This window comes from Erinaceus europaeus, chromosome 10 (genome assembly GCF_950295315.1).
Source record: "Erinaceus europaeus chromosome 10, mEriEur2.1, whole genome shotgun sequence".
Taxonomy (NCBI): domain Eukaryota; kingdom Metazoa; phylum Chordata; class Mammalia; order Eulipotyphla; family Erinaceidae; genus Erinaceus; species Erinaceus europaeus.
The window spans coordinates 110,168,548-110,190,807 of record NC_080171.1 but is presented as its reverse complement, the minus strand read 5'-3'; the positions used below and the strand labels follow the sequence as shown (position 1 = coordinate 110,190,807).

The following is a 22,260-nucleotide window of genomic DNA, read 5'->3' as shown; positions in this document are numbered from 1 at the left end:
AGGTGACTTTCTGTCTCTCTCTCTAGCTCCCTCTCCCCTTTCAATTTCTGACTGTCTCTATGCAACAAATAAAGATAATTTTTAAAAGGAGGGGTTATTATTAGTAAAGTAGATAATTCTGAAATTAGTCCTGACAAGTTTAATTAATTAATTAATTTTGATCTCCATATATGTTTCTGTAATCTTGTATCACACTATTGTTTATGAGCTAAAGTAGTTTTAAGAGCCACAGTTTTTGAGATACGACGAGTTTTTCAATAAAAAGGCTATTAGATGAAGGTATGAGACATTTACTAGATATGTTGTACTGTATAACTTGACCCTATTTACATTATTTATTGTTTTTTTAAAATTTATTTTAATCCTGCGTGTGCTCCCCAAAGATTTTTAGATGTCTGTTACATGATAATCAGAGCATTTTTTTAAATGAGACTTTCTTAAGTTTCTGACCTGCAGTTTGTAAGATGATTTTGAGTTTAGCATATGCAGTTAATCCTGAATAGTGTTTGATTTCATCTTTTTATCTTTGAAATTAGAAAGTTTTAGAAGTGGAAGACAGATTACAGGCTGCCAGGGACTAGGGAAGGCGGGGGTGGTGGGTAGGGGGTAAACTTGGTTTCAAAAGGGTAGTGCAGAGTAACATGAAGAGTCCTTGCAGTGCTGAAACTATTCTGTCTCTTGATTGTATTGATGGATACATGAACCTACACAGGTGGTAAGGTTGTGCAGACCGTAACACACACACACACACACACACACACACACACACACACACACACACACGTAAAAAACTGGAGCAATCTGCTAAAAATGAGGTCAACAACTGTACCAATATTACCATTTTAGATTTACAAAATATTGAACCAGGGGAAACTGGACAAAATGATCTCTTTGTATGATTTTTCTCTATTGTCTGTTTCTACAATTTATCTAATAAAAATTCCAATTAAAAAAGGAATCCTGAAGCCCACACCGGCTGTCACTCCTGCCCTTCTCCCAGGTTACAATGCCCCATATCTCTCCATGTATAGTGAAAATGCTGTGGACATCTTTGATGTGAACTCTATGGAATGGATTCAGACCATCCCCCTCAAAAAGGTGATTTGACTTTGAGATTACATTACTGGTCAATTACTGACTGAAATCAGAATTAGGAATGTGTAATAATTATATATTCACTGTACAGGCTAGTGTGGGGTCATAACTAAGAGTAAAATACCCACTAAAAACCAAATTGACTTCATTACTAGTATTATAATTATACTGTGATATTTAGTTGCATTATATAAAGTAGGATTGTTGTGATATAAATATACTTCTAAAATGTAAATGTATGACATACACATTTATTCTATACAGTGTAGATGTAACCTTCCACATCCAGTTTAGAAACTTGTATTTATTATTAGTTTTTTCATCTTTAAAAAAATTTTTTTTAATTTACATTTTATTATTATTATTATAATTTGTTTGTTTTTAAAATTTCTTTACTGGTGAATTAATGTTTTACATTCGACAGTAAATACAATAGTTTGTGCATGCATAGCATTTCCAAGTTTTCCATATAACAATACAACCCCCACTAGGTCCTCTGCCATCCTTTTTGGACCTGTATTCTCCCCTGCCCCCCACCCACCCCAGAGTCTTCTACTTTGGTGCAATACACCAATTCCAGTTCAGGTTCTACGTGTGTTTTCTCTTCTGATCTTGTTCTTCAACTTCTGCCTGAGAGTGAGATCATCCCATAGTCATCCTTCTGTTTCTGACTTATTTCACTTAACATGAATTTTTCAAAGTCCATCCAAGATCGGCTGAAAACGGTGAAGTCACCAGTTTTTATAGCTGAGTAGTGTTCCATTGTGTATATAGACCACAACTTGCTCAGCCACTCATTTGTTGTTGGACACCTGGGTTGCTTCCAGGTTTTGGCTATTACAAATTGTGCTGCTAAGAACATATGTGTACACCTTTTTTGTACATCTTTTTATGTACATCTTTTGTGTACATCTTTTTTGATGGGTGTGCTGGGTTCCTTAGGATATATCCCCAGGAGAGGAATTGCAGGATCATCAGGTAGGTCCATTTCTAGCCTTCTGAGAATTCTCCAGACTGTTCTCCATGGAGGTTGGAACAATTTACATTCCCACCAGCAGTGCAAGAGGGTTCCTTTGACCCCACAACCTCTCCAGCATTTGCTGCTGCTACCTTTTCTGATGTATGACATTCTCATAGGAGTGAAGTGGTATCTCATTGTTGTCATCATTTGCATTTCTCTGATAATCAAAGACTTGGAGCATTTTTTTCATGTGTTTCTCAGCCTTTTGGATCTCTTCTGTGGTGAATATTCTGTCCATGTATTCTCCCCATTTTTGGATGGGGTTATTTGTTTTCTTGTGGTTGAGTTTGACAAGCTCTTTATATATTTTGGTTACTAAACTCTTGTCTGATGTAAAGATCTTCTCCCATTCTGTGAGGGGTCTCTTGGTTTGGGTATTGGTTTCTTTTGCTGTGCAGGAGCTTTTTAATTGGATGTAGTCCCATAGTTTTATGCTTGCCTTAGTCTTCTTTGTAATTGGATTCATTTCATTAAAGATGTCTTTCAAATTTATGCAGAAAAAAGTTCTGCCAATATTTTCCTCTTAAGTATCTGATAGTTTCTGGTCTAACATTCAAGGTCTTGGTGCACTTGGAATTTACTTTTGTATTTGGTAAAATATAGTGGTTCAGTTTCATTCTTCTGCATATTTCAACCCATTTTTTCCAACACCATTTGCTGAAGAGACTCTGCTTTCCCCATTTAATAGTTTTTGATAACTGTTTCAATTTCATTAATTGTGATGGGCCTGTTCATGTTATTTAGTTCCTCTTTACTTAATTTTGGAAGTCCATAGATATCTAGGAAATCACCCATTTCTTCCAGGGTCTCTAGCTTGGTGGCATATAGTTGTTCATAGAAGCCTCGCATGATATGTTGAATTTCTGCGGTGTCTGCTGTGATATCTCCTCTTTCATTTATGATCTGATTTATTTGGGTCTTCTCCCTTTTTTGTTTTGTGAGTCTGGCTAAAGGTTTGTCGATTTTGTTCACTCTTTCGAAGAACCAACATTTACTTTCATTGATCTTTTGTATGGTTTTCTTATTTTCAATGTTATTGATTTCTGCCCTAACTTTAGTGATTTCTGCCCTTCTGGTTGCTTTAGGGTTCCTTTGTTCTTCTTCTTCTAAGTCTTTAAGATTTGCAATCAGGCTGTTTATTTTTGCTTTTTCTTTTTTCCTAATGTGTGCTTGTATGGCTATGAACTTCCCTCTCAGTACTGCCTTAGCTGTGTCCCAAATATTTTGATAGCTTGTCTTCATTTTCATTGAACTTTCGAAACATTTTGATTTCTTCCTTCATTTCCTCTTTGACCCAGTAGTTGTTAAGTAGTGTACTGCTGAGTTTCCACATTTTGGGAGTATTACTAATCTTTTGTTGATTGTTAAGTGTTAGTTTAATTCCACTGTGGTCTGAGAAGATGCTTGGGATGATTTCAATGCTCTTAAATTTGCTGATGCTGTCTTTGTGGCCTAACATATGGTCTATCCTTGAGAATGACCCATGTGGACTTGAGTAAAATGTGTATTCCAGTTTCTTGGGATGAATGACTCTGAAAATGTCCAATAGTTCTAGTGTATCTATCTCCTCATTTAGCTCCCTCATGTCTTTAGTGATTTTCTGCCTGGATGATCTGTCAAGTTGAGAGAGTGGGGTGTTGAAGTTCCCTACTATGACTGTGTTGCTGTTAATATATTGCTGTAGCTCTTTCAATAGATGTTTGATGTATTTAGATGGCTTCTCATAGGGTGCATAGATGTTAATAATTAAGTGCTCTTGATTGATCCTCTGAGCATTAAGTACTGTTCATCCCTATCTTTTAAAATTTTATTTATTTTAAAGTCTATCATGTCAGATATGAGAATAGCTGTTCCTGCCCTTTTTTGTGTGCTCTTGGCTTGTATGATAGTTTTCTATCCTTTCACCTTAAGTCTGTGTTTGTCTTGTTGAGTTAGGTGGGTTTCCTGTAGTTGGGTTGTATTTTCTGATCCATCTTCCTACTCTGTGTCTTTTAATAGGTGAATTCAGGACATTGATATTTCTTGATATCAAGGATTGAAGATATTTTAATGCCATTCTTGTAGATTTCTAGAGTGTTCTAATATATGGCATATTTCTGGTGGTCTGACTGTTTATAGGAGGCCTTTCAGAACTTCTTTCCGGGCAGGCTTGGTGATAGTTGATTCTTTCAACTGTTGCTTGTCTGAGAAGGTTTTTTTTATGCCTCCATCTAGTCTGCATGACAGTCTAGCAGGATACAGTAGTCTTGGTTGAAAGCCCTTCTCATTGAGCACTCGATAAATATCTTGCCATTCTCTTCTGGCTTGTAGTGTTTGTGTGGGGAAGTCTGCTGCTAATCTTATGGGTTTTCCTCTGTAGGTGACTCTTTGTTTCTCTCTTGCAGCCTTCAGGATCCTTTCTTTATCCTTATTCCTTTCCATTCTCAATATGATGTGTCTTAGTGTCTTTAAGTCTGGGTTAATTCTGTTTGGGACCCTCTGGGCTTCTTGAACCTTTATGTCTTTGATGTTGTCTAGACTAGATAAATTCTCAGCTCTTATGTCCTGAAGAATGCTTTCTTCCCCTCCCCCTCTTTTTTCCTCTGGTAAGCCAATAATGCAGATATTATTTCTATTGAAGTCATCCCATAGGTCTCTTGTTGTTTTCAGTATCTCTTAATCTCTTTTTGAGATTTCTTACTTCTTTTTTAGTTGTCTCTAATTTTTCCTCAATCTTGCTAATTCTGTCTTCAGCTTCATTGATTCTATTCTCTCTGCCCTCTACTGTTTTCTGGAATTCATCTATTTTGTTGCCCTGTTCTGATACTGTTCTAGCTTGTTCAGCTAATTGTGTTCTTATCTCAGCTATTTCAGCTTTCAGCTTTTTAATAACCTTGAGATAATTAGTGTTTTCTTCCATAGTCCCATTTGTTGTTTTTGCATTTCTGATGGCAGTTCTTTCAAACTCTTTACTCACTCCTGTGATTATATCCTTAACTAGTGTTTGGATGTTCACATCATTATTTTGTGCTTCAATCTTTGGGGGGGCTTTTATCCTGGTTCATTTCTCCAGTATTTCTTCTTGTTGGTTTAACTATTTTATATAGTATGTTATGAGGTCCCTCTCTCAGTACATTTCAAATTACTGATCACTCTTGCCTGGATTGACTTGTGTCTAAGTAAGGTACTTAAAGGATTCACAGTTGTGGAAATTGACAGTTGTTTCAATAGTATTGTAATCCCTGAGTTGGAGCACAGTGGCTTAAAAGTCTCTTTTGTTCTTTTTCTTCCCTGTAGGCTATGGGAGCCTGAGGGCTTTTAAACTATAAGTAGGCTTCTTAGCTTAATCACTGACTCTTGACCAAGTAATAAAGCAGGGTGGGGCAGAGATAATCCAGTGGTTATGCAAAGAGACTCTCAAAGCCTCACCATTAGGCCACCAAGGTATAGATCTTCTCCTGAGTTTCCTGTTTAGTTCTTTGTCCCCTGGTGTCAGCACAGGGCCTCCCCACCACTGCTCAGAACTACTTCTGAGGGCAATAGCAATGGAGACTTACAGTTGCATTTGGTGAGTCTTAGGGGAGTTCCTTCCTCCCTTTAGCTGTCTTTTTGTTGTTGAAACAGACTGGAAGTGGTGTCTGAACTGGTAAACTGCCGGACTGTTACCAGCTACTTAATCTCTCCCTAGGCTCCTCTCTGTCCAGGAGCCACTGGTGTTTGCACTCACTGGTGATTTGCTGTGTTCCTGAAGTCATTCTAGTCCTGTCTTTTTGCGTTACGAGGTGGTCTCCTTTGGTATTCCTCTTATGATTTTTTTCTTAATTTTTTTTTTTTTAATAAGAGTATTGCTCAGCTCTGGCTTATGGTGGTGCAGGATTGAACCTGGGACCTCAGAGCCCCAGGCCTGAGAGTCTGCATAACCATTATGCTAGCTCCTTTGCTTCTTATAATTAGTTTTTAAGCTATTTGTAAGTATAATTTATAAGTATAATTTTTAAGCTAATTATAAGTATAATTTTATACCCAGTGAAGGATTATTCTGTTTTATTTAAATATATATTCTATTAGTTATTTAATAGTGATTTATAAGATTATAAGATAATAGGACTCTAGACCTACACCACCCCCCACCACCAAAGTTCTGTGTCCCTTCCAATAGTAACCACCAGAGTTCTCCCAATGCCATAGATATGGGTTGACTACATTTTTGTTTTTGAGTGTTTTAATTCTATGTATTCCACATGAGTATAACCTTCCCATAGTTATCATAAGGGATAATTTTATAGATAAAAAAATATGAAAAAGTAACATCAGTATTGTGTTTAAGATTCTCAGTTAGGATTTTCATAGATTCATAAAAGAAGATTTTGATCTCTGCCATGAACAATTCAAAACAGATAGTAATTAAAATTTGCCATATTATGAAGAGATTTAAATGGAATACCTTTGTAAATTATTATCTGCATAGAAGAAAAATAGCCTTACTAACTAATTCTTAAGAGCACGTATTGAAATAGTAATCTCCTTTCTTATTACTTTTAGGTTCGACCTTTGAATAGTGAAGGATCCTTAAATATTTTACTTTTGGAGACAATCAGATTAATATATTTCAAAAATAAGATGAAAAGTAAGAAACAACTTCCACGTAGAACTACTTCTAAGAAGTCATGATGACAGCCAAAGTCATAGAGCTAGTGAATGGGGAGGGTCTGTCTTTGAAGTTTCTGCTCTTTATCCAGGCCCCTCCATGCACTTGTAGCCAAGATCTGTATCAGTGAAAATACTTACTTCCAGCAAACTGGTAATTTCTCAGTGTGACTTATCTTTGCACAATTGGCCAGAAGTACACAAGACCTGTATTCTCCCCACCCACTGGAAGATCATCTAAAAAAATTAAAAAAATAATAATAAGTGCACAAGACACAGTGCACATACTGCAAACCGATGCAACCCCACAGCCTTATTTCTCTTTTTTCTTAATTTTGGGATGGAATACTTAGTGTAGCTATATTGTTGTTTGCTAGTGCTATGCACAGGGCACACATTGTATGGTTCAAATACATTGCTCTGACTTATAAACATCGATCCACTTGACACATGTATCAAGAATATACCTAACTGTATGTATGTCTTACATGTAATTGCGGTGACTTTCTGAACCAAATATTTAGATGGTTTTCTTGATAACTCATATTCTATAATGCATGTTCTGCAATGTAATTTTTTATATTTATTTATTTTCCCTTTTGTTACCCTTGTTTTTTATTGTTGTTGTTGTTACTGTTGTTGTTGTCATTGTTAGATAGGATAGAGAGAAATGGAGAGAGGAGGGGAAGACAGAGAGGGGGAGGGAAAGATAGACACCTGCAGGCCTGCTTTACCCCAAGCGACTCTCCTGTAGATGGATTCTTACGCCAGTGCTTGTGCTTCGCATCATGTGCATTTAAACGCTGCGCTACCGTCCCACTCCCGGAATGTAATTATTTTAACATCTTCAGTAATTGTCTAAAAAGCAGCACCGATTGGGCAGTGTGAACCATAGAAATTCATCGTCTTGCAGTCCTGGATGTTGAAAGTCCAAGATGAAGGTGTTAGTAGCTTGTCCCTTTCGAGGACCATGAGCGAGAACCTGTCCCAAGCCTCTCTCCCAGCGTCTGGAGATTACTAATAATCTATGTAGTTCCTTGTCTTGCAGGTCTATCACATGGTCCTTCACCGCCTTGTGGCATTTCCGTGTGTGTGTGTGTGTGTGTGTGTGCGCACGTGTGTGTGCACCTGTATCTAAATTCCTCCCTTTAATTTTATTTTTAAGGATTTATTTTTATTTAATAATTAATGAGGTGGGAGCAACCAGAGCCTCTTACTGACACACATGATGCCAGGGATCAACCTCATGTCTTCGTATATCTTCGGTCTTTTTCTCTTTTTTATATGGACGTAATTAAAAAAATTTTTAAAAATGTTTATTTATTCCCTTTTGTTGCCCTTGTTGTTTTATTGTTGTAGTTATTATTGTTGTTGGATAGGATAGAGAGAAATGGAGAGAGGAGGGTAAGACAGAGAGGGGGAGAGAAAGACACCTGCAGATCTGCTTCACTGCCTGTAAAGCGACTCCCCTGCAGATGGGGAGCCGGAACCCGGATCCTAATTTTGGTCCTTGCGCTTTGCGCCACGTGCGCTTAACCTGCTGCACTACTGCTGACTCCCTCTATGGACATAATTTTACAGAATTAAGACTCATCTGCAATAGTTTCATCTTAGCTTAATCATCTGCAAATGTCCCAGTGAGGTCACATTCACAGATGCCAGGCGTTAGGACTTCAGTGGCTTCTAGGGGGACACAATTCCATAACAAGATACCATTTTTTCTTTATGAAGCCCGAGACAGTTTTGAAAATTCCTGGGTGACAACTGTGATTAGTTTTGGATACCAGGAATGGAAATAATGGGGTCAGGATTCCTAGGGGTACAAAGAGTTGTCTATATTTCCCCGAAGATCAGATGGGACAGTAAGTAGAAATACACTCATATCTCTAGAACAGCAGACCTGGGGAGACCTTACCCACCTCTCCAACTCTTTCTCTTACATTGGGTCTAGAATAGTTTGCTTTAACAATTGTGATTGTTAGTGTTTGCAGAAAAAAAAAACCAAAACCTCCTTTTTTCTTCTTTTCCCTTTTTGTCTCCAGGACTTCACAGCTCTCAACTGATTTTTTTTTTTTTTCCAGATAGAGTGAGACAGAGAGGCAGACAGAGGTAGGGAAAGAAACCACACCAGCAGAATGTGGTGAGGGCCAGGCTCACATGACAAAGGCTCTTGCAATCCAGGTGTGCTATTTTGCTAGGCTGCACATTTATTCATTATCGCAGAGCACAGTGAAATATCCTAATACCTTCAAGCCACAAGAATCTGGCAGGAGAAAACTGTAATCATAGAAATGTGAGGGCAAGTCAAAGTGGGAAGATATACTTTGACTGGTTTCAGCCCAGACAATTTTAAATTAAAGCATTCAATTCTATTCATTAATGCTTTGTGTATATTCTCGATAAATTTGCCATAGTGCATTTATCTACTTTTAAAAATCAGAGTACTATGGCGTTTGTACCATAAGTAGTTTTGAGGTAAAGGAATAGGGACCTTTGAATTGCTCAATGAATTCCATTGTCTTCTTTATTTTAAAACTCTATAGATGGGGATGAGCTGTTATTTCCTGAATCATCAGCTAATCATCAGAAACAAATGGTCCGACATGTCAACAACAAATGGCGTTATTCCTTTAGAGCTGTCAAAGGAAAGGGGACTTTTCCATAACGTGCTGTGAGTACCGGCTCCTCAGATGTTGGCCAGGAGGACAACTGGAGGACCACTTGATGTTTGATTTAATTTGGAAGAAAAAATAAATCTCTGAAATTTGGAGACATCTGTTCACATTTGTGTTTGCGTATTTTTCTCTGTGAAACTTTACAGGAAACCTTTTGTAGTGAGTATAAATAAATGTGTAAAATCTACTCACTTCTCTGTGAATTCAGAACACTTGAAGTTTGATATGTAAATCTCCATCTAATATAAATAAAGGAGAAGCATAGTAATATTGTGATCATTTTGTGAATGAATAAATGGGACTGTTTATACATGTGGACTCCTGACTTTCCAACAATGGACAAATATAAGCTAAACTTCGTCAGTGAGTTATTACCTGGCCATTTCTATAATGGGATAATAAAAAAAAATAAAGCTATCTTTGGGTTACAAATGAAAACATTTTGTGAAGGAGTGTAAATTCTTCTTTTAAAAAAGCCATTATTAAGAAAAAATATGTAAAGGAGCACAGTTTCCTTGGTAGCTTCCACTATTAAAGATAATGTGATTTCTGCCAAGATGCTATATTTTAAAAACTTATTTATGTATTTATTTATTTATGAGAAGAAGAGAGAGGAACAGAGCATCATTGGGAACATGCAATGACAGGGATCAAACTCAGGACCTCCAGCTTGAGAATTCAATGCTCTACCCACTGTACCATCTTCCCCAGGTTTTTAAAAAAATTATTTACCTTTCAAAAACTTAAAAAAATTAAAAGACTTCATTTATTTTAGATAGAGACCAAGAAACTGAGAGACGGGGAGACAGATAGGGAAGGGAAAGAGAGAGAGAGAGGAGAGAGAGAGAGAGAGAGAGAGAGAGAGCTCTGTAGCACTGTTTCACAGTAGATGGGGACTGGGGGCTTTAACTAGAGTCCTTGGGCGTTGTAGTGTATGCGTTCTACCAGGTGCACCACCAACTGGTTCCTGCTGTTTTACTTTTTATTTTTAAACCAGAGCACTGCTCTGCTCTGATTTATGGTGCCCAGGGATTAAACCTGGGACTCTGAAACCTCAAGCATGAACATCTTTTTGCATAACCATGAGTATTATTTTCCTCTCTTGCTAAAATCTTTAAAATACTTGATTTTTTCCAAAGAGTCTGCAAGAACTGCTTAATGAAACAATCCTCTGCACTCACCTGTGTTCAAGCTATTTTACAGATTTGTAACTGAAAACTCACCAATGCAACTCTTTGCTTTCAAAAGTGATTACAGCAATTTATTTCCTTACTCATATTTCATACAATGATTTCCAACAAAGTTATAATTTCCAAAGTACAGCTGAAATTCTTTTGATTTCAAGCATGACCTTATGAAGTGTTCATCTAGCTTGATGTTCTTCATCTTTCCCACCTTCAAAGAAGCACTGAAGCTTGAGACAAGAGGCCCATGTGAAACTCACCTGTTTTCACACCCAAGGTCTGAAAACATGTCTTATCGATTCCTTGAGACGTTTTTAAAAAATATTTATTCCCTTTTGTTGCCCTTGTTGTTTTATTGTTGTAGTTATTATAGATGTCGTTGACAGGACAGAGAGAAATGGAGAGGGGAGGGGAAGACACAGAGGGAGAGAGAAAGGTAGACACCTGTAGACCTGCTTCACCACTTGTGAAGCAACTCCCCAGCAGGTGGGAAGCCGGGGCTTGAACTGGGATCCTTCTGCGGTCCTTGTGCTTTGTGCCATGTGCACTTGACCCGCTGCGCTACCACCCAACTCCCTATTGAGACATTTTTATTTAGATAGTCAATCCATTTTCTTTGAATATTTTTTCTATAAAAAAATCCTGGTTGCACCTAAGCAAGACTCTGGGGAAGGAGGTGAAGGGAGGGGTGGTTATAGACTTAAGGTCCTGGTAACATGACGATAGAAAGGGACCTTAAGTTGGGGGTTAGAGTGTTCTGTAGACACCAGTCACCCAGTGTTGTAAACCATTAACTTTCCAATAACATTGTTGTAATTTAACTTAAGAAGAGGTTGTTTGGTTGGGGGCTGCTGCAGCGCATAAAAGGATTCACAGTGGGGAGCTGGGAACTGGTTTAAACAATACAAGGTTTATTAGGGTGAAGCAGGTAAAAGACAAAATAAGCACTTATCAGCAAGGGTTATACGCTAGGTGCATAAAGTCTGATTGTAGTTATCAAAAATTTAGTCTCATAAGATAAACAATTACCAGCTGAGGTATAGATTGCTCATGGCTCTAGGGGGAATCTTAACACTTTACCGGCTAGCAGAGTCACACGTGTTCAGTTCCAGAAGTAGCCATGGCGGAAGCTGGCGCATCTCCATCGAGATGCTTCTGACCAGGAGAAGCAGCAGCAGCCAAAGACCCTGACCTGCTCAGAGTCCCGTGCTTTTATACATCCCTTTCTCTGAAGCACCTCCTTAGGGTGACATCATTTGTATGCCAATAGTCCCAAACTCCTGTTGGGGTCACAACACAAAATGATAAAAAAAAAGAAGGGGGTCGGGTGGTAGCGCAGTGGGTTATGCACACATGGTGCGAAGTGCAAGGACTGAAGTAAGGATCCTGGTTGGAGTCCCTGGCTCCCCACCTGCAGGGGATTGCTTCACCAGTGTTGAAGCAGGTCTGCAGGTGTCTGTCTTTCTCTTCCCCTCTCTGTCTCCCCTCCTCTCTTGATTTCTCTCTGTCCCAACAACAACAGCAATGACAAAAATAATAATGACGACAACAACAAGGGCAACAAAATGGGAAAAAGGGCCTCCAGGAGCAGTGGATTTGTAGTGCAAGCACTGAGCCCCAGCAATAACCCTGGAGGAAAAAAAAATCCTGGTTTTATCCTTAATAAAAACACTAGCATTAGTAGCTCACATCAGTAAAACTTTATGTCAGAAAGCATTTAAAAAAAATTTTATTTATTGGATAAATAGCCAGAAATCGAGAGAATAGGGGGAGATAGAAAGGGTGATAACCTGCAGACCTGCTTCTCCACTCACAAAGCTTTCCCCCTGCAGGGGGAGACTGGAATTGTAACTTGTGCACTCAACCAGGTACACCACGACCCAACCCCCATCAGAAAGCATTTTATTTTGGCAGATTTCTGTGAAAGGAACCACCAACTGTGATTTTATTGTACTAGAAAAAAATCACAGATATGTTTAAAATTAACAATGACATATGAAACAATCACAACCCCCCTTAGTTTTTAGTCTTATTTTCTTTGAGTGGAGACATTGAACTCAAGAGAAATTCCACAAAATCCATTAGTTAAAGTTTTTTTTTTTTTTTTACTTTCCCCTTCAATGTGGAATGTATTACTAACCATTTTTCATCTTGTTTCTCACAGCCTGTGGAGATTTTAGGTGAGCTGCTAAATGTAGCCTGACTCAACTGTTGTTTGTTTTCTCTTGATTAGTGACAGTGAAGCATCACTCCATGCTTCTCTCCTAATCAGCTTCTTCTTCTTCTTCTTCTTCTTCTTCTTCTTCTTCTTCTTCTTCTTCTTCTTCTTCTTCTTCTTCTTCTTCTTCTTCTTCTCCTCCTCCTCCTCCTCCTCCTCCTCCTCCTCCTCCTCCTCCTCCTCCTCCTCCTTCTCCTTCTCCTTCTTCTTCTAGCGTTTGCCCTTCTTCCGTAGCCAGTCAATCCTAATCAGCTAATGAAATAGAAGAAACAGATGACCATACATAGTTAACAAAATGCCCCACCCTGAAGCCTTGTGTCTGAAAAACTTGTCAACCAATAGTCCTTACGTCTAACCTAAGCTCAGACCATTTCCCTGATTTGATTTATCCTTTGAGAAATCCCTATTTCCCCGCTCCAGGATGTAGTACACTTTGGGCCTGTTCGCTGTTTGTGGATTCCAATTATGTTGCATCTTTATTCCTTGCCTATTTACAAAAACAATATTGATTATTTCTGTTGCTACTATTGAATATTAACTTTACTTCCAGGACTTAATATGGGCATTTGGTGACACTACTTTTCAGAGATATCTGCAGAGAAATTTCTGAAGTTACTCCTCTCTGGAGGAAGGGAAGGTGAGAGGCTTTTGACCTCTCACAGCAAAGAGAGGGAAACCATGAGGCCTGTCCCCCCCATAACTTCACCCCTCTCCCTCATTTTTTCCCCTTTTTTTCTGAAGTAGGACCTAAGAGCACCTTCTGAGTAACTTAGTCATTATCTGCTGCAGTGGTTCTCAATGTGTCTGTCTTAGACCCCCTGAATCGGCTTCACATGGGCATACATTAGAAATGCAAATCAGCCCCACCTGCAGGGGAGTCGCTTCACAGGCAGTGAAGCAGGTCTGCAGGTGTCTATCTTTCTCACCTCCTCTCTGTCTTCCCCTCCTCTCTCTGTTTCTCTCTGTCCTATCCAACAACGACAACAACAATAATAACTACAACAATAAAACAACAAGGGCAACAAAAGGGAATAAATAAATAAAATAAATATAAAAAAAAACTTTAAAAAAAAAAGAAATGCAAATCAGAAATAAGGACGGTAGCAGTCTGTGTTTTCATTACCCCTCCCCCGCCCCCACAGAATTCTAATGAAGTTTTCAGTCTGTGAACCACTGATTTAGAATAATGGAGTTATCGGTGTAATATCAGCATTTATAGTAATTTAGGCCTTAATTTAAAGCAGAAATTGTCAACTGGGCATATTTTTTGCCCCTTAGTGCTAATGACATCCAGAAGACAGAGCCAGGCATGTTATATAGGGTAGTGTTCCTAATAACAAACAGCAAAGAATTTCCCAGTCCAACAATACTGAAAAGACCAGGAAACTCTCATCTAGAGGAATAATGTAGATTTAGGATAATTTATTCAGACTTTGTCAGGCCTGATGTATACTGAAATAGGCCTTTTTCCCTTCTTTTTATTATTATTATTATTTTATTTATTAATTTTTCCCTTTTGTTGCCCTAGTTTTGTTGTTGTAGTAGTTAATATTGTTGTTATTATTGATGTCTTTGTTAGGACAGAGAGAAATGGAGAGAGGAGGGGAAGACAGAGAGGGAGAGAGAAAGATAGACAACGGTAGACCTGCTTCACCGCCTGTGAAGCGACTCCCCTGCAGATGGGAAGCCGAGGGCTCGAACCGGGATCCTTATGTCGGTCCTTGCCTCTGTGCTACCATCTGACTCTTCACCCCCCCTTTTTTTTAAAGTCAAAGTGAACTGTATCTAGTATGATATTAATTCTTTACAGTGCCTGATGCCTCATCTCCCCCTCCCACTCTAAAAGGGTAATTAAACACATCTCAGGAAATTCACAATGATGAAAATTTGTGTCTGGTCCCCAGACTGGAACAAGCGGGTGTTAGCACCATCTTGTGGCTGTTGCTGTCATAATAGTTGACTAACAATGACTGTGCTATCTGAATAATTAGAAACAAAAGACTGCCTCTGCAGAACATGCTAACTTCTTAACAGTAATTACAGATAGTTATTTTATTTGTTTGCTTTTTATTATTTATTTATTTTACCAGATCACTGCTCAAATCTGGCTTATTGTGGTGCTGGAGATTGAACCTGAGACCTTGGTGGCTTAGGCATGAAAGTCTTTTTGCATAACCATTATGCTATCTCCCCAACCCCCAGGTAGAGTCATTTTCATAGATGACTCTCTCACTTTTAAATTTATAATGTTGATCATTACAATGGTAATAACAAAAATCCATCATTACATTTAAGTATGGTTTCTAGAAAAAGATTTTACTGTGCATAACTCAGTGAAAAAAATAGAAGCAATTACAGTGATTGAAAATTATCTATATAAACCCCCAGCAATTTCTGGAATAATCTGGTAGTAATAAAAACCATAACAATTTAAGAATACTTTAAAATGTTTAAGTAACATATGAAAGTTGCCATACATTTACATTTTTTATTCCTTATGACACAAAACATGTTATGAATTTAAAAATAATTTATTGTCATTATTATTGTTTTTAACGAGAGAGACACAGAGAGAAAGATAGAGAGGGAGAAAGCTTCCAATGGAGGGATGGGATACAGAACTCTGATGATGGGAACTGTGTGTACAGCTCTTACCCTGCAGTCTTGTTAATCATTATTAAATCAATTAAAATATCATATGCTAATTAAATGCTTACATGAGAAATTCCTAAATGACTTTCTAAAAAACTTCTGCTAACTTACATCCCCAACAGGAAATTTGATCACTAGTATACACACTTGCCAACATTTGGCATTCCTGCTTTTTATTTTATAATTTAAATGATTTTAATGGGTATATACTGATATTTCCTCAATTTAATTAGTATTTCCAGAGTACTAATGATACATAGAATCTTTATTTATTTATCATTGGATAGAGACAGAAATTGAAAGAGGAGGGGAAAAAAGAGGAGAGAGATAGACACTTGCAGTCCTCCTTCACCACTTGTGAAGTTTTCTCCCTGCAGGTGGGGACCAGGTCCTTGTATACTATAATGTGTGCAATTAACCAGGTATGCCGCAGATGGGCCAGGATACATAGAATCTTTTACAGTGTTCATTGCCTCTTAAAATCTCTCCCTTAGTATGGATTGACCTGTCAACACCCATGTTCAGCGGGGAAGCAATTATAGAAGCCATACCTTCCACCTTCTGCATCCCACAATGACCTTGGATCCATACTCCCAGAGGGTTAAAGAATAGGAAATCTATCAGGGGAGGGGATGGGATATGGAGATCTGGTGGTGGGAATTGTGTGGAGTCGTATCCCTCTTATCCTATGGTTTTGTCAATGCTTCCTTTTTGTAAATATAAATAAATAAATAAATAAATAAATAAAAAAGAAAAAAGTTTGAATAAAATAAAATAAAATCTCTCCCTTGTGTTTTTGAAATTATCAATGAAAAAATTTGAGTTTTTAAAACTTGAAAATATATTGATAATTATAGACTCACATACTGTTTTTAGAAATAAGAAAGACCCTTTGAACAGTTTCTTTTCATTTTATTTATTCATTTAGTCTCCAAGGTTGTCACTGGGGCTCAGTGCCTGCACCATGAATCCACTGCTCCTGGCAGACAGACATCTTTTATCCATTGTTGTTATTGTTGCTGCTATTGTTGCACAGGACAGAGAAACTGAGAGAGGCGGGAAAGACAGAGAAGGGGAGAGATAGATAGACGTCTGCGGACCTGCTTCACTGCTTGTGAGACTGGCCGCTTGCAGGTGGGGCCTCGAACCGGGTTCCCTGTGCGGGTCCTTGCGCTTCTTACTGTGTGCACTTAACCCGGGGCGTTACTGCTCGGCCCCCCCACCTTTGAACACTTTTATCAGTTTCTATCACGACCACATTCTGCCAAAAAGTGGTATAATATCACAACCACTATAGTAAGAGATACAGTGGATTTGGAACGAGAAGAATAAAATCTCAAGGCTTTCTGAAATGAGCATGGATAGGTTTTATAAGCAGAAAAATGATGAAGTAGCCTCCCATAAGTGTTGGAAAGGTGAATTGGCTGGTAGTTTTAAAGGTCTTGCTTCATTTGTGTTTCTGTGTTTTAATCTCCCTTCAGAGACCTGTCAGACTTTAACTTCAGAAAATGAAATTTTTACTTTGCTAAGATATGCATCTGCTGTGTGCTAAACATCAAGTGTTTAACATTAGCTTATAAACACAACTAGTCCTTATGAATTATTTATAGATTATATATGTCTAACTGCTTCAATGGATGTTACATTTTTTAACATGTATGGTGGTTCAGGTTATTATGTAATGAAGCTATGTGGCCACTAGGTAGCAGTGTGACACAACATGAAACCAGACCTAAAGTCAGATGAGACTTAAAATGAAAAACCCAAATTGAATTCTCTAGAAGTGGGCATTTTTGGATATGTCCATGTTGGAATTTAACCACAGTGAACATGACCAAAACAAAAATGTAATATCTATTTAAGTAGGAATAGTTGTTCATTGTTTATACCAACGGCTGATATTTTTTATTTTTTTTTAATAATTTTTATTTATAAAATGGAAACTCTGACAAGACCATAGGATAAGAGGGGTACAATTCCCACCACCAGAGCTTCATATCCCCTCTCTTCCCCTGATAACTTTGCTATTCTTTCCCGTGGGAGTATGGACCCCATACTTCTGCACCTTATGGGGATGCAGAAGGTGGAAGGTCTGGCTTCTGTAATTGCTTTCCCCCTCTGAACATGGGTGTTGGCAGGTCGATCCATACTCCCAGCCTCTTTATCTCTTTCCCTAATGGCTGATATTTTTTTTTATTAAAAAAAATCTTGTGTTTGATAGGCGTATAGTATTGGTTTGTGGGAAAACAAAACCATACTCAACACTGTCAAAATGTCAGAACCAAAGCATAGAAACAGGGTGTGTCCTGGCCACGACCTTCAGATGCAGTCCTCTCTGTTCTTAGGTCCGTGCGATAAGCAGGTAGAGAGGAAGGGAAACTCTTATTCAATGCCCTGTTGGGCCTCTGGAGCCCAAGCACAAGGTGTCTTTCAGCCCACCAGGGTGTGCCTGCAGATGCGACCTTGTTAGTACTTGGGTGAACAGTGCGATATAATGGAATGACAGAAAAGGTTCCTGCCTCTGGACAAGGACCACCAGTGCCAAAACCCAGAATGATCGAATACACAGAGACAGAAAAATAAGCAACCAAAAAGTTTAAGGTTGATTATAATAAGCAAGATGGAATGGCTTAGTAGTCAGCGAGCCTGCTGCCTGTTCTCTGCTTATAAACTCTTCAGTTGTGCTGTTGGGGTAACGGGGGAGGAATGTACCATCCTGGTATCATGGGTAGATTTTTGTCCTACTCAATTGCCAGGTGTGAAGCTGTGTATTTGTTGTCATTTAGAATGGCTAGTAGTTGACGGTTAGCTTTTGCAGTGTCAATGCCTTAAGGCTGAGGGTTTTCATTGAACTGTTGTTATCTTGTCATCCTGGCAAAAAGCCTTATCTATAATTTTATGACACAACAGTCATATCTTTTTTTTTATGTTGTTCCATGTAAAAATGTGGCACGACTTTTCTGACAACTCAATATATAACAATTGTATTAAAAGATGACTTTTGTTGTGACACAGTATACCAGTAGGCGACAGGAAGTTGGGCATGGCACTTGGCTGACATGGAGCCTGGAGACGGATACCATGATCTACGCAACCGCACAAGGGTTTGTGGATACAAGGGACTATAGATACAGGAGCCTGTAGCAGCTTGCTCTCTTGGCATCATTTCCTTCACTGCGTTCACTGACTGGCGCACCTCCTGATCTCTGGGCTTTTGTTTTTGCAGGTAGCTAGCCAGCAGAATTTTGGTCTCCAACATCTCTCTTAGGCCTTTTCACTTGCTCACTTTGATATTGCTTTTTTTTTTTTTGATATTGCTTTTATGAATAAATCCCTCACTTGTTTAACACTGAAGCGAGCCCAGAGGTTTTCCACTGACTTCAATGATATATAAAGTCAAATAATACATATATATGCATGTTCACACAAAGAACTCTTATTATTACTTTAGGAGGAAACAACTTTTTATCACAAAGGGGTTTTAGTTTCATATATATTCCTCTTTTCCTCAGAAAGAGTAGCAATGGCGTTAGTTCATTGATTTTCTCTAGATAATTGTTGATTACAAAATTAAGAGACTTTAGACTTCAGTAATTATATCATAGCAAATGGTTTTTTGCAGTTTCCATCATGTTAATATTGCTTTACTGTGATATAAAACTCATAAAGCCATTGCTTGATATCAATATTATTAGTATTTATTTACTCATGCCTTTTTTTCTCTTTAAAAATCCTCCAAATCGAACTGATATATGAGCACTTGATTTTTTTGTCTATGAACATTTGGTGCAATTATTTATTTTATTTACAGCAGTTTAAACCAGTGACCCCTCAACCTGTGTCTCAGGTGCCAGTCTCCAAAACAGGACTGAGTGAAGGTACTGGCTATCCTCTCCCAACTACAGAGACCTCGGTTGGTGGCATCACTGTGATACCCATTTCAGTCTGGCAAGAAATTTCCGGTAAAGATCAGTCTCCATCATTTCTTAGGTCAGTGGTTGACACAGAGGAATAAAGGCACAAGAATAGCTCTCCACAGGTTCTGGAAGGTTAGACCTCCTTCAACACCCCACATGTCTCAAAACACAAAAATGTTTTCAGACACTGAAAAACTCTGTGAGTTGGTTTTCCATGTTCAGAGGGGTAGACTCAGGTCAGAGAACACTGTCTGAGGAAAAGGGCCAGTTTCTCCTGAGTGGTGCTGTAACGCTTAATCCAGTCTAGAAACTCACCCACTCACTTCTTCACTCCTCGGCTCATTTGGCTCACCTTCTGGAGCGCCTCAATGTGTGTCATTGCGCCACTGCCCACAGAGAAGGAGGCCAATGCTGAAAACTCTTCTCTCTTAGACTGAATTTTTAAATGAAAATCTCTTGGTCCCCCTGAAACATATATATATATTAGAATTTCAAACATTCAAAAACTATCCCCACTCTGTTTACTTATAGTATGGTTAACTCTTCCAAGAAAATCAAATTGTAAAATGTTTTAAATTTTTAAAATGGAGACTGAAATTTAAACAACTTAGTCAATGCAATAAAAGATTTTTTTTTTTCCAGGTAGTGCCATTTTAAGGTCAAACTCTTCAATAGTGACCAACATGATCCATTGTGCATTGTGTAGAGTTGATTTCTCTAATATAAAGATCAAAATTTCATTCAGAAAAAGGGTAAGTTTGATTCTTTGGAGGAAGATGTGGGATACATTGAACATTTGAGTAACATCAGACTAGAATTACTTGTTACAGTTGCTGGAAGGCTTTTATGTCAGCTAGAAATATATGCCATTTCTGGAAATGTCTCGAAAAGTCGATAAAGTGCTCTGTGATTTGGCGATCAGAGGATGCTGTCATCTAAGTACTGTGGTAGAATCCTGCCATTACCCCATTACTACTGATCTGACAAATTCTTTTTGTTTTTTTCTTTCTTCCTTTGTGGAGCCAGGGTCTCATACATTTGTGATTTCACTGTTTTGGGCTGCTTTTCCTTTTCCCTTTTCTTTCTTTCTTTCTTTTTTCTTTCTTCCTGTTTGTCTGTCTCTTTTTCTTTTTTGTAACGAGTCTTTTTTTACTTGGGGATTAATGGTTTATAGTAAATATGACTTTCGATACACGTGTACAATTTCTCAATTTCCTGCAATACAGTCTTACCTCCAGCCTAGGACCCCTTCCACCATCATGCATAAGGACCTGAATGCTGCCCCCCTACCTCCAGAGTCCTTTACTTTGGAACTATATTGCCAGCACCACTTTTTTTTTTTTAACATAATGTTTAAGTCATGTACATATATCTGTCTTGCACTAAACACCAATGCTTTAAAATTGTTTTCAAGTTATTTGAATCAGTTCATTAAAAAATTTCTACTATCAACTGTTAGGATAGCTGTTGTTTCTGCGTAGTTAGACCTAATAGTTATGCACTGCAGGATGAATATTTATTAAAGAATGAAAGGGTAAGGCATATCAGCATATTTCACCCTGATTTGGTATTGTTCTGTGAATATCAGAGCAAGAGAAGTGAATACAAAGTTATCTAGGTGTTAACTGCTTTTCAACAATAAAAAATCACTTTCTTCCTCTTACTATGTTTAAGTGAAATTAAAGATGTGCTTATATATAGTTCTGTCATTAATTTGCTCACCTTTTAGCTCAACTCAAAGAAGAATCTCATAAACAAGGTCAGATTAAGGAATGGTTTATTTTCTCTGGAAAAACCTATGCTATAGTTTTATGTGTTTTAAATTTGTATGTTTTAAAAATCATTATTAATATATATATTTGCAGCAGCAGGTACTGAGCTGAGAGGCTAAAGAATGCATGTACTACTGCCAAGAAATCTTCCTTTCTTTCTTTCTCTCATTCTTTCTTCCTTTCATTTATTTGTTACCAGATTTTTTGCTGGGGCTTGGTGCCTGCAAGCTAAAAGCACCATTTCCAAGTGGCTATTTTTTAAAAATAAATAATTTACTATTATTATTTTACCAGAGCACTGCTTGGCTCTGACTTATGCTAGTCCTGGGAATTGAACTTGGTACTCTAGAGCCTTAGGCATGGACATTTTTCTTTTTTGCATAACATTATGCTATCACTCCTTCCCTAGCTATTATTTTTTGATAGAGGTTGAGAGACAGAGAGATAGAGAGGGGAAGGGAGAGAGAAACAAAGAGAAAGAGAGACACCTGTAGCACTGTTCCACTTTGATGAAGCTTCCCCCCGCTCTGCTGATGGAGACTGGGAGCCTGAACTTGGGTCCTAGCCCCATGATTTATTTTTCTTAGAGAAGCTGGGCAGTATAGGCAGACAGACAGGGGAAGGGAGGAGATAACGCAGCATCCCTGGAGCTCTCCTAGTATTTTCCACGATGTTCTACTTGGTGCTGGTGTCCGAACCCAATTTGGTAAGGTGTCTACTCTACTGGGTAAGCAATTGCTCAGCTTCTGATTCTCTGTTTTTAAATGAAGTGTATTCTGGCAAAAATGAATCCTGGTAATAAACTGGTAACTTAGAAAACATTGATTTCCTAATGTGAATATATTTGTGTTTAACCTCTGCTTTCTTGTAAAGAAAGATTTTCCATATCTATCTCTATCTATCTCTCTCTATCTATCTATCTATCTATCTATCTATCTATCTATCTATCTATCTATATTTCCTTCAGGCATTCTATCATTAAGAATAAAGTAAGGTGTATCCTTTTTTGGCCAGTTTTGTTTGAAATTTGAGTGGTTCTCTTTTTAAAATTCTAATATATTGAGGTTTGGTGTACATTATTATTTTTATAAGGTGAATAT

The 22,260-nt window shown here is 38.0% G+C and overlaps 1 protein-coding gene across 1 annotated transcript in view; it reads left to right on the top strand.

Annotated features, from left to right (window-relative positions):
• The window catches only part of LOC103128973 (serine/threonine-protein kinase MRCK alpha-like), a 57,603-nt gene extending 47,918 nt beyond the window's left edge, over positions 1-9,685 (top strand). Inside the window, exons 15-17 of the mRNA XM_060200505.1 lie at positions 1,001-1,098; positions 6,638-6,722; positions 9,286-9,685. Of these exons, the coding sequence (XP_060056488.1) occupies positions 1,001-1,098; positions 6,638-6,722; positions 9,286-9,407 (305 nt within the window). The 3' untranslated portion in view covers positions 9,408-9,685. The remainder of the gene's footprint in view (positions 1-1,000; positions 1,099-6,637; positions 6,723-9,285) is intronic.
• Positions 9,686-22,260: the final 12,575 nt, after the last annotated feature.